Here is a 19,939-nt window from a genome sequence, read left to right as displayed (position 1 = left end):
TACAGGGCGTTGCATTAGTAATGATGGAAAGGATTGAAAATATTTAAAAAATAACGGCCAATACATAGAAAATATTTTATTTATTTTATATAATTAATTAACACAAATTAAAATCAAATATTAATTTGTACCCAGGAGTAAGAGAAAGAATATATAAATCATTTAGTGTTATTATAAAGAAGGGTTAAGCAGATAGACTGTGGTCTATAGCATTTTATATGCATGTAAGCACGTATGCAATAAATTATGTTTAATTTTAATAATAACGTTTATTGAAATAGTCACACAAAAAAGTAAATAAAAATGAAATAAATAAATATTGATAATTCCAGTTATTTAATTAATATTTTCAAATTTCAAATATTTTCTAAGATATACTAACTATTAAAGGACTATTATTTGGAAAACGATTTTAGTTAATGTTTCTAATATTTGTCAAATTATTTTAATTACTATAAGAGTTCTGTGTTATTATATCAATGAAAGTTCTAATTACTTTTATTTTGCATATTTGAAATCGAGATATTTGTACTAGACATTATCATAACATTTATAAATATTTTGGAATGGTAAATAATTTAAAAAAATGAGAACAGTTAATAAATATTTATTTACAAAAGGATACATTTCTTTGTACATTTTAGTTTGTTGTAAAATAAAATTGTTACACAAAGAAATGAAAGTGTCTGATATTGGTCCTAGAACTGGAGTCTATAATTGTCGATGTGCGTGAATAGGATGATTTAAAGAATGAATAAATTATTTTTTTATAGACAGTAATTCGTAGGACCAATTAAGTGGCACCCCTCTACATTAAACACTACAAAATTATACATTGCTTAAAGATGGTGATGATTTCATTATAAATATATACGTTCGAAATATTGTGTGTCTTAGAGAGTAACGTTAAGTGTTACGTTGAGATACAATTCGTAAAATGGATTTACTAGTAGTTTTGTTTAGCACCGTGATTAAAATTCCAAGTCATACGCGCGCATTAGGCAAGATTAATAATTTAATTCCACACGATCATACTTTTACACACACTCATACACACGCTCATACTTTTCAGTCATTCTAATGAATACATAATCCATTCTAGATTTATTTGCTGTACGGCCTTGGATCGTAAGGTGTCGCATCGAAACCCACGTATCTATTGTTCTTCCTGTGCTGGAATCCGTTGGCGCCTGCATTGTAATAGATGACCCTTCTAATACCAAATGGATCTATGTACCCAAAGCTACCGGCCTTATTGTCCTCTCCGACGTTTTGTTCTTCGTGGTAAGCCCTTGGGATGTAATAGCGGAAACCGTCGTTTGTGACGGAGACGCCGTCGTAACTCGGGTACTGCGGGTCGTAACCATTGCCAATCTGATTCAAACCATGGTAAGTGTTGCCGTGACGATCGATCGGATAAGTGGGTCCATTATGGTGAATGTATGGGTTTTGATCGTAATGCTCGTATTGAGGTGAATAATCTAAAGAGTTCGAGTTTATGGCCGGAGCGATTGTTGGTTGGGTATTGAATTGTGGTTTGCTTGTGATGTAGATGGTCGGTGGCGATTGCGTGGATGGTATGTAATTGGTTTCAGTTACTGGAGGAGTAAATGGAGATGGTGTTGAAAGATAGGTGCTTGGTATGGATTCGTAAGGGTTGATTGTAGGGGTTTTCGGAGTTGGAGAAGCCGTGTACTGTGTTTGTTCGTTAACAGCAGGAGTGCTTGGAGGGATATACAAAGCAGGAGCTGGAGTAGAAGAAGGTGTGTAAACATCAGCAGGGTATGGCGTGGATGAGGGTGTGTACAAATTGGTAGCAGGGGTTGAGCTAACAGTAGGAGGTGACTGAGTGGTAGTACTAACAAGTTGATTCGTTGTTGGGGGTACGTAATTGGTCGTTTTAGTATTAGTAAGGACCCCGGCAGACGAAGGAACTTTCTTGGCAGCTTTGATGGCTTGTGATATCGGTCTGTTACGACCGACGTAAACGTTTTTCGTTCGCAAAATTCGATAACCGGCATTGTCGGCGATATAATCTCGGAGCCTCAGGAAACCGTCGGAGTCTATCCATCCGTAAGATCCTACAACTGTGCCATCCTCCAAACGCTTTTCCTTCCTGTACTGTCCACTCTCAGTCTGATACCTGAAGTACCGTTCTGGACCCTCATCAGTCTGGATGTGATATTGGTCGCTGGTTGGATCATTCCAACCTCCAGTCGCTCCAATAGGCGGTGAGGCGAATAACACCACCTAAAATTAAAGAAAAAAAAATGCAATTTAGATTGTTTTTTCGCAATCACATAATTAACGAGGTATGTCGAGAATCGAGAGCGAATTGAATAGAATGTGATTTATTATTTCTCCGCGCTGATCCTTATATGGTTTCGACCACTTTTACCATCCTACTCCTTGAATACGAGAACAGCGTGACGCCGGTGGCGGCAGCGAAATGCGCAATATTTTCATCACAACGTAATTATGTGAAATTCGAATTTTCAAAAGAACAATTTTATTCGCAGACGACAGTTTTATATTTTAGTACGTAAATTTATGATAATTTCTTAATACACTTCAAATATGGTTTAAGTTAATTATAGCGTCGCCCACGTTGTCGGACAGGATGTTATATCTTTGAAATTCATTCCATTTTAGTTTCACATTTTGATTATTTAATCCTTACAAAATCTTTAACTAAACTTGAGAAGACAGAAGTTAATCATAACAAGTTTAGCAACATATCAATTTAAATTAAATTTTGTTTTGTCAGCGACATTTCACATAACGAGTGACGATGAGAAGAGAAGTTCAAGATTGCGCGCCTGCTACATCATTGATAAAATTTGTGTACACATATTATGTGTATTTTTGAATATCTTTAAACTCGTTATGCGAGGTTCCACTGTATATCTCAACAGTGTTTCCATATAGTTAACTATACTTTAATGTTAATAAGTACAATTGTATCTTGTATCTTACTGTAATTTTTATTCTTCTTTAAGTTTATTTTATTCAGTTTGAATTAAACAAATATTTACCTGAAAATCGTTTTAAAAAAATTTCATACGAGAATCTATTTACTTTATGTTTTCCATTACTTATAATTTAAATACTCACACAAATATTCAAAATCCAAATGCTTTTAAAATATAACGATCACATATTTATTATCCATGTCAATATGCATGAGCTGTATTCGCAAATTAAAGTCGCAACGCAATGGCCTTTCTAGCTACGCCAGCAACATTGAATTACCTAAATGTTACTTGCATTTTGCGCGCAAGCCTTCGCATACATTAATTAATCAATTATCAGTATCGTCAATGAGATCATCGATCAATGGCTTTCACTGCGTCGCGAAATAAATACTCATAGTAACCATGTTTCTCTTCATATGCAGAACAATTTAGAACTGACATTGACATTGCTAGGTGAAATTGTAACACTTATTTTTCGCTCGCAATTTGCATACGGCATAACACGTGGGAGCTGTTACATTTATTACAGCATCAGAACACGAACGGTTAACTGACGCACGCAAATGCAGCGGAAAAACTGTGTTTAGGAAGTTTTTAATGTTTAACTAAGATATATTTAATATGTCTGTACGTGTTGTTCAATAGATTTATTACTTGCTATATTTTTAGACGTTGTTTTCTTAAAAATATTATATAATGCACAGAATATAACTATTCTATTATTTTATTACAAAATTAATTGAGTATATTAAATATATTTAGAGGCTGTTATAAAAGAGACATTGCTATTTCTTTTTATCCATATATTGTTTATATTTTATGTATATCAATTTTAATTTGAAATTATTAAAATATAAATAATACAATTTTATTATTGATTACTTTATGTTTCAAAAGTTGTTTCAATTAAAACATATATGGTGAAGTAAAATGTTCTGAGCGTTTTATCCTATACATTGAGCTTCTTCTTGAGACCAGACTTGTGCAAATGTTCCAAACAGTTTTCTGGCTAATCTTCAGTTCCTGGGCAATGAAATAAGTGCTCGCATTCCGGTCTGACTCAACGATTTCCATGATTTAATCTCATCTTTGACGTCCATATTACCAGACGTTTTGCTGTTGCATTCGATACTGTAATTGGTCCATAAACAAAACATTTTTTGGAATGTATCGAATTTTCTCTTTTTTTACCTCCATTTTGGAACGATCTAACACACAACGGGATTCACTAAACACAAAACTATCAAAGAACGTTATGTCGCCTAAGATATGATCGTGAGATATGATTCACTAAAGCCATCTAACGAAAAACGCTCAGAATTTTTTGCTTCACCTAATATTTACAATCTAAATAATAACGTTTCTTTTATGACACTCGGTAGCAAATCTGTCATACAAGTAACGTCTTTATATATTTAATAATTTCAAATCACTCTTATAACATTAGAAAAGCAAGAAAATAGTCTTGTTTCTAAAAGTACATAATTATTTAGAAAATTAAAATATTTATTTATAAATCTGTTAAATGCATACAATTAACATTGAGTAAAATCAATCATTTCATATTCTTTCTTATAATCCGATGATATACTTCATTTAAGTTAATGAATCGTAATTTGAATGTCCAAATTGCTGCAGTGTTTATATCAAAATAATACCTTGTTTAGATAATAATATATTAACAAACAAAAAATATGAAAGTGTCTGAATATTATTCAAATTAAGAATACAAGGTTTCCTATATGAAGCCAGTTCACCAATAACAGAAAAGGGGAACGGTGCTCATCTTCGACTTGTATTTTCCATATTCTGCATAAATCACAGATGACTCACAAATTGGCTATTTTTTAGCGGCAAAAAATATGACCAAACAAGTAACATTTAACTAAGAATTGCCATTTTTCCATCGCTTTCCTTTATTTTTACATCCTCCTATCGACTGGTAGATTTTTGACCTCTCCGCGATTATTCGCGACACGCAAGGTCGACACTGGGCAATGCCAGATTATGCAATGCAATTCATCAATTAAATTTGCCCCAGATTATAAATAAATTGATTTGTTTTTTTTTGTATGATACGACACAGTGCGTGTGGTGATCCTTGAAACATTTAGGTAAGAAGGTAAGGTGTGTAATTATATAACGTTATCAGAACCGGTAAATTAATGTGTAATTTGTTGGACGTCAATTATATTTTTAATGACATTTCAAAGGTCTTTTATACTGACATGTGTTTAACCTACTTTGATATAATAATTTATTTTTTTTCAAATTTAACTTCATTTCAATTCATTAAAAATAATAAAAATATCTCTTTGTCCTCAAAGTTAAAAAAAAATTGACATACAAATATTTGTTTTGTTAAATTATTTGACAGATCATTTATGCTGGTAACAGATTTTAAAGTTTAAGATACTTGACTTGCAAATAAAATTTGAATTCATTCAAATTTGTAGACTAAGAAAGAAAGAAACTTTAATCAATATTAATTATTTGCTAATTACAATAGTACTGAATTAATTTTTCTAGTGTCTATATGATTAACAAAGAAAACAACTTTTTATTGGTTATTGCAGAATTATTCAATCATTATAAACTTCTACATTCGGTTTGTTACTGAGATTGCTTTGGCCGAATTCTATATAAGAGTGTAAAAATAAACATGATTGCATTATGTAACTATCGTACGTATATATAAAAGAGTGGTGTGAAAGTTGAAGTGTATTATGCTTATTTCTTCTTCTGTTTTTTTCTTGCTTCGGCGATTAAGCGTCCTCGGGCATTGCAGAATTGAAAGGGCGTGCCGAGCTCAAATCCGGCATTCACTAATTATCTTGGATTACCGAATGCGTAATCGATTTTGAGAAGTCTGCTGCAGATAGCATGTATTATTAGTAATACATTTATGATCTGTTTCTAACAATACATTCAATCATGTTTCTCAAAGAAACAATGAAAGTGTTGAATGATTGATGAAATAATGCCTTTTTTTATATAAAATAAGACGTCATTTAGCACTGCCTCGATTAACGCTGATTGCTTTAACGCATTTTGCTGTTTGCTCAAAATTTACCCAGATTCAAATTATCGCAGCATTTCATTGATTGGTATATTAAGGAGTTACTGCAGGTTTCTGGTGAGGGTCTTACCAACGACGACCTTTAAAAACAACGGGAAAATATTGATTCTGAAGACGATGAAGCAAAAGAACATACTACAGATTTTCTTAGAAAAAGTTTAAAAACGATAACTGAAATCGTTACATGATCCACATTTCGATAGCAGTGCAAAAGCAAGAAGAGGAAATTTGGGTGTGATCGCCTGTGTTATCATTTGCTTAATGAAAGAGAAAGAATGCGACAAATTACGCTGTTTCGTTTAGCGCTAAATGAAGTCTTACTGTTTTTATAATTATAATCAATTAAAGATAAGACTTGATTTAAGTCAGAAAAACCTATTTTTATTATTACAACACAGTTTATTTACTTTTCATATGTGATTTATATAAGCGATGTCTTCAATAGTAGGAACATCTTTAACCATTCAATAAATGATTAGAAATGCTTGGGAAATTTCGTTGTCTATGAATGAGCATTCTCAACGTGCACCCACGTACATTTCTAGCAGCACGCAGACTTCTATTTAAAAATGGTGAAAATTCCAATCTGCTCGATTTTAAAATCTACAAACACTCAGTTTCCATTAATATATTATAATTGTTCTCTTTTTGTCTGTTTTCAAAATGAATTGCTCTTAAATAAGCTATAAATAAATTCGCCCACTGGCGTCGTCCTAGCAATTCCAGGTTTGCCTTTTGTGTAGGTACAACAAAGAATTTGACCTCTGCGTTTCTCAACATTTCTTGATCCTTGCTAAGGTCAACGACGAAATATCGTTATGCGCGAATTGCACACTGCATAAACCGAGACGGGCGTATATTCTCGATATAATGGCTTATAGATGTTCATGAAATGAGATGCAGCTGATTTCCACGTCGACGTTTCCTTCATGAAATCTGAAACGACATCTGCATTTACAAGTGTGTTAATATTGTTGAGAGTGAAAAAGGATCTTCAATCTTAGCGCCTTTCCTGAATTTCAATTCTACACAATTATACGACGTAATGATCTATTGACAATTATAAGATTGTAACTATATATGTTTTAGTATCTTAAATTGGAGACAAATAAACATAAAATTGTTTACTTTTATCTATTGAAATTTTAAATCTGCATTATTTTTTTAATACTTTTTACTTTTGTATGATTGTTAGTTAACACTTAATAATACTAATCTAACTTAGGGTTAGCGTAACTTAACCTCAAATTTGTTTTTATACATATTTAACCTAAAGTAACTTACATTTGCTTAATTTAATTTATTGTACGTATCCTTACTTAACTTAACCTTAACTATAGTCAATTCTTAAAGAAACCTATCGTTTCGTCAAAGTTTTAAAATTAACAATAATAACAAATGAATTGATTAAAAATGTATTGTTTATAAAGCAGATAATTTAATACTGCAATCTAAACATACATAATTATGAATTTAAATCAAAATGACTTAGATTGTAAATGAAGATTAATTGCAAACAATAATAATTATTTTAATGCGGTGATTGTTAAAAGAAAGTGGCGACTAATGTTTGCCGTGATCTAGTAAGATATCATATTTAATGAATTGACAGACGAGATGGCAATGAAAGTATTTTAAAACACTGCTTAAGAATGGATTGTAATGGTAAAAGTATTAAATTAATGATTGGTATTTATTAAATATTGCATACAGAAGTGTATGTTTTAAAATTTGTAATTCATTACTTATTATTAACACAATTAATTAATTAGCTATACATAATTATATATCATTACATGAGTTTGAAATACAGACTAAATTTAATAATATAATTCCATCAATAAGCACTAAAAGTGTGGATGAAATAATAACGTAATCATTAACAAATTTTTAAGTTGATATAAATGTCTATTTTAAACAAATTGGCAAAATAAAAATCTTATTTATTATATATCATTAAATGTGTTTGAAAACCGAAACTATTTTCCCATAAGAATTAGTCTAAAATCGTATACAAAACAAAGAAAATTCTGAAAATTTGGATGAAATATATCACTTTTTTGGATTAATAATAACAAGTTTACGATATTTCAATGTAAGTGAAATGAAAATGAATGAAAACCTTAATCACATTGATACTTTAATTGAAACCGAAAGGATGAGCAACGTTTTACGAGCGAATGCAACCATCGGGGAATTAAGAAACGTTGTTTAACAATTTTACGTTCTTTCTAATGTCTTCAAAAGTAATTTAATAACCGCGTAACGAAATGTTCGCTCAGAACGGAAATAGAAAAAAAATTACATAACATCGTTTAATTCGCGTGCGCGTTCTTTTTTGTATTTATTTATGTGTTCGTTTCTTTTTATAGCCTGGATTTGTCACAATTCAATCCACTTTTACTATAATCGCTATAAATTCTACTACTACGACACTCGCACACTCGATATAATAATTTAAAAAAATGGACATTTTTATGGATCCGTTTTTTGTTTGTTTTTGAGTTATTTGCGAAATTTTCCACATTTCTCGAATACGACCGCGCCTTCCAATATGCCGCATTACTTTTACAGTGTGCGGAGTGAAAGTGAAACACATTCGGAACTGAATTCGGTGCAAGACGGTGCTCTTTTACTTCTTCTAATTTAACCCGCATATGTATAAGTTCTTTACTTTCAAATGCACACACATCGGAATATTGGTTCGATCCCTCGTGGCGGGTATTTGCTAATCCGCGGTATCGTTATGTCCTAGAAGTAGAACTTTCTGAAATCCAAGAACTTGTTTTCGTCTGTTTCCAACGACGTTGCGAAATCTTCGCAGTAGACTAAATATTCTCGAATACTTATTAAATTAAATAACCAAAGGCTTTATGCAATTATATAAGTTTTAAAATTATTTTTTAAATAGTTATTCAATTAAATTATCAAATCAGCTGAAAAATGTAGTTAAAAATTGCTGGATAATCTTAAAAAAATATTTTCATCAATTCATTTAAGATTTGAATAGTCAACAAGGAAATTTATACAAGATAATCTAGTTAATCTCATATACTAATTAAATTTAAATCTGTAAAGGTTTCACTTTTTGAATGATTCTTTTATGTTATAAGCTAGAAATGATATAACAGTTTACTTGCAAATGAATAATTATTTTACCAGGAACTTGGTTGTTGCACTTTTGTCGATTAAAACGAATATTCATAAGTGACATAGGAAATTTCTAATATCAACTTCCTCTTTTCTCGGTTCACTATTTAACTTATTAGTTTCTCCATTTACATTTCATTAAAATCAATTCATTAAACAATAAATCAAATATTATTATCTTTTCGGGAAGGAACTTTAGTTTCGAAATTGATTTCAATGCTCATGTTTTGTAATCGTTCTGATAGTTAAACACATCTTCAGGAGCAGCAATAATCTCTCGTTCCTTGGCAGGAGGGCGACCTCCTACGTAATACAAGCTCATAATTCCAGTTATACATTTCGAACAAACTCGTTAATCATTTTTTTTAAAGAACAGAAATTGTTTTCCTTCTTAATTGGAGTCGCCGAATGGAATTCAATTATATAAGGAAGAGGAGGAAGTTGCAAGATTTACTTATACTGTATATAAGATATAGTTTTTTCATGCGGAATCTATTATAGATTAACCGAATCTATTAAATCCATTTCTAGTTTATTATAATGCATTTTCATCCGAGCCGAGTGTGAAATTCACTGAACGCACGCACGACCATTAACTTGAACAGAAGAATTCCAATTTCACTTTTTTTTGCCCCCTCGTGCTCTCGGCATATTCCATCCATGCAGATAAATCAGTCTGAGCCAATAACAATGACCATTTGTCGACACACACTTACTGTAACCCGTTCCGAAGACCATAAATTATACTCGAAGCATACTTTAATTACGTTTTAGACTCATTTATGTGCAGAACATTAGTCTATTTACTTAGTTAGTTTCTTCATAACTAGAAGATATTATTTACCTGTAATTGAATTACTAATTAATACAAAGATTTATTACAGTTTTATTAAGAAAAATTACAAAATTGTGAAATCAATAAAACTTAAATCAAGTAAGTTATTTGATGACGTAAATATTATTGGATCTAGAAGGACAATTGCGCATACTACTGTCAACATCACCATTCGTGGGATGAAATTACTGAAACCATAGAAACGGTTTCTCGGAATATCGCCCACTTGATCAATAATCAAAATATTGATGATGAGCAGCAATTACATAATTTCAATAAAAACAACTTTTAAATATTGAAATAAACAATTAATTACAAACTTGAATTATATAACAAAATATGTAAAAAAAAAACAATTTTTATAATTCGAATTTAATCGATTGGTTTTGGATTAAATGTGTCACTTTATTTCTGGTTACATATCACACGTGGGTTGGCAATATAAATAAGAAACATTTCCTAGAACTTTCGCCTACAATTTATGATCACGTCAAGAATTCTTACAAATTTACAAACAAAGAATTTTTTATTATTTTTTAAAACTAAATCGGAAATTTCTTAAAACCAATTGTACGTTCGTAGAATCGTGCTCAATATTTAATATCCTTGTTTTGTTCTCTTTTGTTTTCTCTTTATCATAACCTTCTAAATGGTTAATTGCGATATATTGTTCTGGCTATTTATCAAGGAGCACAGAAAATAACAAAAAGAAAACAATAAATTACTCAAGAAAAAACAGTACGGTTACCAAAGATCTGCATACCATTGTTTTACAAACATTTATATTTTTTTTTCGTAATTCCAATCGATAAAATTATTCGCTTTACTCGTTGTAAGGACAAACAATGAAAGTGAAAAAAAGTCAATTTGCGAATGCCAATTGAAAATACTAAGAGGGAAAAGAAAGTCGCATTAGAATTTGAAATTTGAGCACGATACAACGATCGAATTGTTACGCAATTTGTAAACATATATTTTTTTATTTTGATCGCCATATATTGATTTTCGAAAATATCAATTTGAATATCGATTTCGTGCATTGAGTATTTATTTGGCATCAACTGTAAAAGTTCATTCATAATTTTGGTTATAGTTTATTTCTAGCAAATCTAATTTAAGTAAATTTAACTTAAAATTAACGATTCTTATCAAATCTAGCATCTAACAAATATAACTGATTTTATTATTCATAAATATTTTCAATATTTTCATCTGTCTTTGTAATATGTTTAAATAATTTCTGAGATTGTTTTAAAATGTTAATATTGAAATACTTTAGAAATCATCACATGAAGAAAACACAAGTTTAGCATGTTAAATAATAATACGTAGTGATTTATTAATAAAAATGGAAAGCGTTTGATTTCCATTTCTTCCGTTTACCGTATACGAGAGGAACCTCGTTTTTTTCAATATAAAATTTGCATATCGAATTCGTCCACGCTGATGTAATCGTTTGGTCATCCAAATTCGTTTACCAAAAAAAAGTATTTTAAATTTTGAACTTTCTTCGGTCGGCTTGTTAGAATACAAATTGAGAAATTCCACAGAGAAATGGGAAGTCTTTTTTTGTTGTTGTCTAATAACTTATTCATAAAGGATTAGAATAATTTAACAATTATAATAACATAGCAATTTAAAAAAAAATGCATACATTTCTCGTTTTAATGTACAGTGTACCTCGATTAACAAATTTTTGCACGAATTTATCTGTATATTATTTCGTTAAGTGAAACTTCGTTTTGAGAGGTAGAATGGAGATATGTTCCTTACTACAGACGATCATTTTTTAATGAAGAATAATTATATGAAATAAACAGTGAATTTACATATAAATGAAAACAATTTAAAATATGATTCGAAAGTTGATTGTTTCTTTTTTTTATACCTCTTTCATTCAACATTGATCTTCTTAAATCAGGATCGTTTTTAAACAAAACGTTTCATTTAACTACCTTTTAAATTCTTTAGTTTCTTAACATTTTCAGACTGGAACTTCTTTAAATCTTCCACTGAAAAACCATCATCTCCATTACAATCTAACATCATCTTCATCAACATTTTGAAACCTATTGATTTCTAATTTCTTCGATATAATATTCTTTTACTAAATGATTTGAAATTGTGGACTTCTTTATATCAAAGCTTCGTTATCAGAGGTAACGTTACCAACTCTAGAAGACCTCTATATGATATAGTTTATTTGATTTGTTAATAATTTGACTTAATTCAAGAATAATTATATCAACAATTAAATTGTTTTTAATGATGAGTTATTACATAAAACATAATTATAGACAATTATTTGCAAACTTATCACTGACCTTTCGATATTTTTTTTATTAAATATCAAACACTATTGCCTGACTTAATGATTGGTATTTGCAACAAAAATGTAAAGGTAATTTTCACTAGAAGAGAGTGTGTGTGCATCAAAAAAAATGCATATTCTTTGTCTACAAAATACTTATTTACAACTTAGATGACCACATTTATTGACCGTGACATTTTAGGACAGGAAGATAAGTCATTTTACGAACATTTCTCAAGAATTTTTATACACAATTTTGGATATTAAATATTTTGAACAATAGATTACATATTCCACACGTTTTACTTATTAACATTTTTGTTTAAATAATGGAAGAAGAACTTAACAGTTATTTAAATTATTTCTATAAACAAAGATGAATTTATAAAGACGTTTAAATATTTCATCATTGTTGTTTCGAGTGTTACAATATTTCAACACAATAAATTACCCGTGTTGTAAGGGCCTAGACAAATACAAACTACACACAAATATATCATTTAGTTGATTGATCGATTGCATTGATTCGTATCGCTTTTCTAACCAGTCGGAATCGAGGTTCGTCGATTCATAGTAAATTCCATTAACGAAATGTTCAAGGAATAAACAGAAATCACTTACGTTGATTTATTAAACAAGTATAGGTCCTGTTTATTCACAATCAATGAATATGTTGTTTTTGCGACATGCACGGAATGTTGCGTAATTTGTTGATGCATTTTTCGAGATGTTTTCTTTTCTGCGGAACGAAGAAGACGGAAAGACGCGATGCGCGCGTCCGCAAACGAAATGCTAATTTCCCAATTACCCATTTAGCAAGAGTTCCTTTTGTAACACGCATTTTTCTTTTGCTCATTTAGCGGACAAAGTTCCTTACTTTTTTATTTTATTTCATGCAAAAAACAAGGTATGACTTCACCACTATTACCTAACTCCACATACGTCTTCTACCCAGTCTTTTCAGCAATATTAATCCTATTTTGTTCATAACATTTATGGTTGTAATTAAATTTTTGAACGGTCATAAATAATATACATCAAAATATTTACGTGATCACTTTTTATTTAATAAGAAAAAATAACACAAAAAACGGCTTGAACATTGACAATAGAAAATTTATGTGTGGTTATACGACATTAATTATTAAATATCCGTGAACTATTTCGTAATCATTCGATTATTATTGAAAATATTTTGAAATTGCCGCTCATACCAGTTCCAGGGATTCTGAAAAACTGTTGTTTTATTGTTTTTTTGCAATTAACAAATGTAAATAAATTCTACATAGTATAAATAGAAAACTAAATAGTTAATAACCATATTTAAATTAAGCGCAACGAAGTTATTTAAATTGTTTGTTTGATTCAATTAAATTTTCGTGTTCGTAGACAATGGGAATCCCATCAAACGATTTGTCTAATTTACACAAATTAACATTGAATCGAGCCACCTTATATCGTTTATGTAATAAGTGCGAGCAAGCATTATTCGTGGTTTCCGTCCATTGAAATAAGCAGAAGTGTCTTTTTTAGAGGTAATTATTTGTGTTTCATTTCCATTGTTTCTATTGATCAATCAAGACGTACTCAATTAACTTAAGTAGTAATAGTAGTAGTAAGTAGTTTTCTTTATGTTAATTAATAAAATTGTATTATTTGTTTATGCATACGTTAATTACATGTAATTCAATTAACTATCGCTATTACTTTCATAATATATCAATGATTGTTGTTAAAAAATATAATAAGTTTCTAATTGATTTTAAATGCCACGACATACAAAATGCGCAAATTAAAAATAACTGGATGTGAAATACACGATGACACAATACGTAGCATAAATAAATGGACAATAACAATATTAGTTTGGTCACAAAAACGAAAGCGAAATTTAATGCAATTTTCTATTTCCAAGTTCGGTTTACAGCTAATTCCTAATAAAATATTCACTTACAATTAGTTACATATACTAATGTTAATAGGTTTCTCTTTCGTTTAACCAATGATCACAAATTCATATAGATTATATCCATGTCTTGTTAATTACAGGAATGGTAATGTTAAGAGAATCGAAAACCAATTCAAGTATTTTCTATTATCGATATTGCTTAACTTTCAAATTAGAGCATCTCGCATAACGAGCAAAATTAATTATAAGAAAAATGACTCGCTTAACGAGCTACGTTTTGCATAACGAGTGACGATGAGAAGTCCCGGATTGCGCGCCTTCTACATCATTTTTAAAACTTGTACACATATTATGTGTATTTTTGAATATATTTCACTATACGAGTAAAAATCCGGAAATTTTGGAACGGATTAAGTTCGTTAAGCGAGGTTTCACTGTATTATGTTAATATAATAATTGTAAAAAATATATATTTTTTATTTATTACATAATCACATTAATCAAATTACTTCACGTGCTTAATTTACAAGTAATTACTTTGTTGTTGCTTCGTTTTTTAAATAAACGGAAGAAAGTTTCTTTTCTTAATTTACCATGTAAATATACAAACTATTAAGTTTTTGTTTGTATTGTTGCACATTTTCATGTAATTATTTCAACGTTCAAGAGTTTTTAAATAATCTTGTAATTCTTATTAATGATTTAAATATATCTTCCATATAGTTAAAGATTACTATAATCATAATTTACTATAAATAATTATTATAATAGACTTCCCATCTATATGTGTTAGAAGGTTTTCGTTTTAATTGATCATTAACCAAATGGTTTTTGATTCGAGTTTATTGTGATTTGAAGAGAAAATTTTTATTACTTTTGAGATGTTAATCCAAGTACAAGCAATACCTGTGGCCTCGATCAGTCCGAATTAACATTTAAATTTAAAAATAAAAATAGTCAAGATGGTTTATTTCTATTTCATTTAATTCTTCAATTAGTCCGGTTTCAAACAGTCCGGGATATTGGCAAAACCCATTACTGATATTTAAACAAACATCGACGAATCTTGTTAACTTTTTAAACTATCAGTGTGAACTATTAATAATTATTATATTATAAATTATACAGAATTTAACTGAAATCTATTTAATTAATAAAACTTTAATTAAACTTCTTTAAAATATTCCAATCACGATTTTTTTTAAACAAGAAAATTTTACAAAAAACTAATTATCAGCATTTATGTTTACGTTAAAAATTAAACGTTGTTGCACATTAAAATATAAAACGAAAAAAAATCGTTGGATCGATTACATCTCAAACAGTTAATGATGTTTTCATGTTTCTAAATAGAATTATTATCTGGGAGAAAGTTCCAAAACGAATGAACAATATTTCAAGTGGGAGTATTTCTATTATTTCATAGTTCTGAACAATAAAAAAATATAAATACAAATTATATTTAAGATAACGTTTGAAAGTGAAATTTTTGGTAACACGAAAATATTTCTAGCACGCCAATTGATTGGATTAATTGCGGAATACCAACATCCTATAAATACTATTTAAGAATTCACACGCAATCGAATATCCTATAGAAAATGAATAAATGAGTTCATTATTCGAGATGCAATGAGGTCGTTGATATTTATTAATGCCACCATCGATAAATCACAATTTCCTAAAGAGACATTAGAGAATTTACATAATTTCATTAATGGAAAGATGATTTCTTTCCCTCGTTAAGGATATTGTATAATTATGGTAACGTCCGGAGAAAGCATGTTTTTTTGCCAAATTGTTAATGTTGTTACAACAAATTTGTGGGTGTTTATAAGAAATTTGCGTATAGTTTTGATAATTTAATTTGGAATTTATTCGTTTTATTTAATAACTTTCGTTCGTTTCTGAATTGATTATGCGATGGAAATGAATAGGAAATGGTGTTCGTTTTAATGGTGTCTTCGTGATACTGGTTTAAGGACAAGTGATCTCAGGCAGACGGTGGTTATATAAGCATTAAGTGGGTTACTGCGGTCAGAGATACTTTCGATTTTTATTCAATAATTGACTCATTGTAAAGAAATGTATATCTATACAATACATTATCTAAAAATCTAATAATAAACATTGATTTGTATAGTTGTAATGATTACTGTACAAAAATTCCTAAATTAATAAATAATTAAAGGTTTAGTCAACAAATAATTATCATAATTAAACAACAAAAATTAATAGTTTTGGATAACTAAATCTTTGAAAATGTTATATAATTAAATACCTCGATTATTTTGTATACGTAAATTATTGATAAGCGGTTTTAAAGCCTTCGATTAGTCCGGTTTCGAATAGTCCAGATTCACTCTATTATGAACATTTCTTAACAAAGTAAATTGTAAATTGAAAACACGAAATTAATTAGAATTCACAAATTATCGTTTTTATCCTCAGTGAAGTGTCATTGTTGGTAGTTTATATGGTTTTAAAGTCTTCGATTAGTCCGGTTTCAAACTGTTTCTTCTTTAAATTTAAATAATTAATTTTGGAACATCTGTAATTTTCAAGTATGATTTTCACATTCATTTTACGTGAGTAATTGAACTTATGCAATTGAAGAAGTGAACAAAAGTGTAGCAAGTATTGCATTTGATGTTACCAAAAGTGAGCATAGGGAATGATGTTTCTTTCTTTTTCGGACTACGTAATCTCTCCATTTTTGGGATCTCCTGTTTCGTTCGAAAATAAAAAGCAACGGAAAGCGTTTGACACAGTTTCTAATCCGAAGTCTGTGCGCAATTACGTACACGTGAAGGGCCATTTGGGACCATTCCAAATGGTTCAACGCCGTGAATTTTGAACAGACGCGCACGAATTAAAACGATCATCTCAAACGTTGCACATACCTGCTGCATTCGCTCTCCATTCATCACGAGCTGAATACAAATGGAATTATTTACCCAACTATGTAATAATACGAACCAAAACAAAAATAAACAAACCGTGCAACAATTTTCGGAGTAAAGAATATCGATTTATCTTGTGGTTTTCATTTGCAATTTTCAACTTATTCTATTTGCGTAAATTACATTATTTCTCTTTCTTATTTTGTTTACGAATAACAGACGTATACGAAAACACATTTTTTGCAGTGAAATTAAATTATCTGTCGTAATTGGAATTACAATTTTACTAAAAACTGTAAGTGTTTTTAATTAGGTCATCTTATTTCTTTCTTTGTACAATTTACAACTTTTGAGAAAATCTGTTAATTAATTAGCTAATAACTCGACTAATGTTAATTTATTAAAAAAAAGGCGGAAATAATTCATTGCATTTAGATGTAAATCAGTTGTTTACTATATGAACAGATTATGAATGGAGGCTGTATCCTTGATCGAGATGCGTGCTATTCAATTAACTAGATCACCGTAGCAATTTGTTCGTCTATAATCCAGTGCACGTTTGTTATTGTTTTTCTGTAATGTGATTTGAAAGATGGCAACAAGCAATTGATTTGCAAATGTTTTACAGCATTTTTTTTTACAATAACCTTGATCAATTAATTTGCAACTAATTACCTCGAGTTAAAACAATACTAAATCATGGAATTCAATTAATTATTTTTACTGGATATAAATAAAATATTCATATTTTTTTTCTTCAATTAAACAATTTTGACAATTTTGATATGTAGCATATATTTTTGTAATAACCTTGATCATTTAATTTGTAACTAATTAATCAAAATTCTAAATTAGTGGAAATAAGTCATTTAAATGAAATCTCTTTTTTACAATACGAATTTAGATAATTTTGTGATAATTATGGTAATTTAAAAAATATATTGCAAAAGGAAATATTATAACTTATGAATTAAGATATAATAAACTTATATACATATTATGTTTTATTTGACAAATAACTTGTCAAGTAATGCGCGAGTATCATATTTTTTATCACTGTAGAAAAACATGTTATTCTAAAGATCCTTCGCATACTTGATATGCCAAAAGTTATAAAAGTGATGTTGCTGATAATTTGAAATAAAAATACAAATAATTTAGTTTTCAAATATAAAAAAAAATAATTAAACATGTATTAACTAGGGAACAAAGACCTATGGTCAATAGCCCTTTTTGCAGCAAATGACTTTTGGTTTCATTATTATTATTATTGTATGGAAAAATTAAATTATTTTTTTGAATTGTTACAATATTATAATTATTTGGAATAACTAATTATAGTTTTTGTAGTCTAATAATTATATGTTATAATTATATTTGAAGTAAATTATATAATAATGTAAGATTTTTTTCTATATTCCAGAAATACTATGGAATAATAATAATTTAAAGCAAATAAATTGAGTTACTTTTATATATTTAAATTAATATAAAGGCATGTATTTTTTTTCTCACTGGGTTTATTGACCATTTATATAATTTGATATTTATGTAGTTTGTAAAATATTTGTATTTTTTTATATTAGATAAGTTAGCCTGTTGATCTTTCGAAAAAGAAAATATTTCTCTTAAAAGAATTTGTTTACATCACATATACGTTTTTATTGTAAATGATTTCTTTAAATATGACGCTTCCCACAGATTTTGTATATTGTTCAATTTTAATGTTTTATTGGAATATACATCAAATAAATGTTAAGTTAATGTATAAGTTGAATAATTAATTAAAGAAAGAATAATTGGAAAATAATCAGGAAATAATACAATTTGAACTAATTTTAAATTGGAATTATTGATTTAGTTAATGGAGTTAAATAAACAAAGAATGTGTAAAATAAATTAGTTAGGTTAATTTGTTTTCATTAACTAATGTTGTTTTAAATGTTTACAAACCAATGTGAATGTGGCCAAAAGTCGTATCCCCATGTCGTGTTGGTGTTCAATTAAATTCTCGCAATTCAGATGAAATCAGATGAACAACAAAAAATGATTTCGTAAAAAAAAAATTATACACGAAGATCACGGGAGTTGTGCGTTTGCATCAAAAAAGTGGATGGCTGGATCTATCGGTTATCCTGCACAGACGGTTTCCGCACGGCCACTGCTGTCTCTTGCTTGGTCTTGGTAGTGAGCCTTGTGCTCTGGTAGGTATGTAAGTATGCAGGGGCATCGGAGTAAGAGTGGGCAACTTCCCCGCTCTGTATTATTCGCATTCTGATGTCATTCATTGCGAGGTGTAGGTTATTAGATTAACGAACGATTCAATATGCAACGCATCTAATCACCTTCACCGCACACAACAAAACACACACACGCCTTCCGTGCGTTTATGTTGTTGATTCATCTTGGAAATATTATCGCATCCAATTGCAAATGAAAAGCACACAACGATGATGAAACACTACTTCTTATGGACGTGTTTTCCTTCCTTGTGGCGATTTTATTCGAACAATTATCGTTACTGGATTAAACGACTCAATGAGTCATTACCATTGACAATGAAAATCATCGAGGTCCTTTTCCCTATAAACATTTATTGGCATTACATAATCTAGGACTTATGCTCTCATCACTTGTCTCATATCATTATAATTACATACTGCAATAGTCTTATAAATTAAATTATGTTCACATAAAGGCCAAGTTTGTTTAATTTGAAATGTTATATTTTTCAGATCTGTTTACATAAAGAAATATACCTAAAATTGAGGTGGCTA

The 19,939-nt window shown here is 29.4% G+C and overlaps 1 protein-coding gene across 1 annotated transcript; it reads right to left on the bottom strand.

The window, feature by feature from the left end:
* Positions 1-1,089: 1,089 nt before the first annotated feature.
* LOC108569687 (cell surface glycoprotein 1) lies at positions 1,090-19,371 on the bottom strand. The gene is made up of 2 exons (XM_017931329.1): positions 19,116-19,371; positions 1,090-2,250 (listed from the first exon to the last, which is right to left on the bottom strand). The coding sequence occupies exons 1-2, from the start codon at positions 19,146-19,148 to the stop codon at positions 1,105-1,107; spliced, it is 1,179 nt and encodes a 392-aa protein (XP_017786818.1). The 5' UTR covers positions 19,149-19,371; the 3' UTR covers positions 1,090-1,104.
* Between the last annotated feature and the right edge of the window lie 568 nt (positions 19,372-19,939).

The sequence above is a fragment of the Nicrophorus vespilloides genome, unplaced genomic scaffold (genome assembly GCF_001412225.1).
Source record: "Nicrophorus vespilloides isolate i.1.1-1 unplaced genomic scaffold, Nicve_v1.0, whole genome shotgun sequence".
Lineage (NCBI taxonomy): Eukaryota > Metazoa > Arthropoda > Insecta > Coleoptera > Silphidae > Nicrophorus > Nicrophorus vespilloides.
This window is presented reverse-complemented; position numbering and strand designations above follow the sequence as displayed.

Coding starts and splice junctions, on each gene's coding strand:
- LOC108569687 (XM_017931329.1), bottom strand. CDS start 19,148: ATGGGGATACGACTTTTGGCCACATTCACATTG. Junction 2,251..19,115: donor TTTTGGCCACATTCACATTG/GTTTGTAAACAT, acceptor CTTTAATTTTAG/GTGGTGTTATTCGCCTCACC.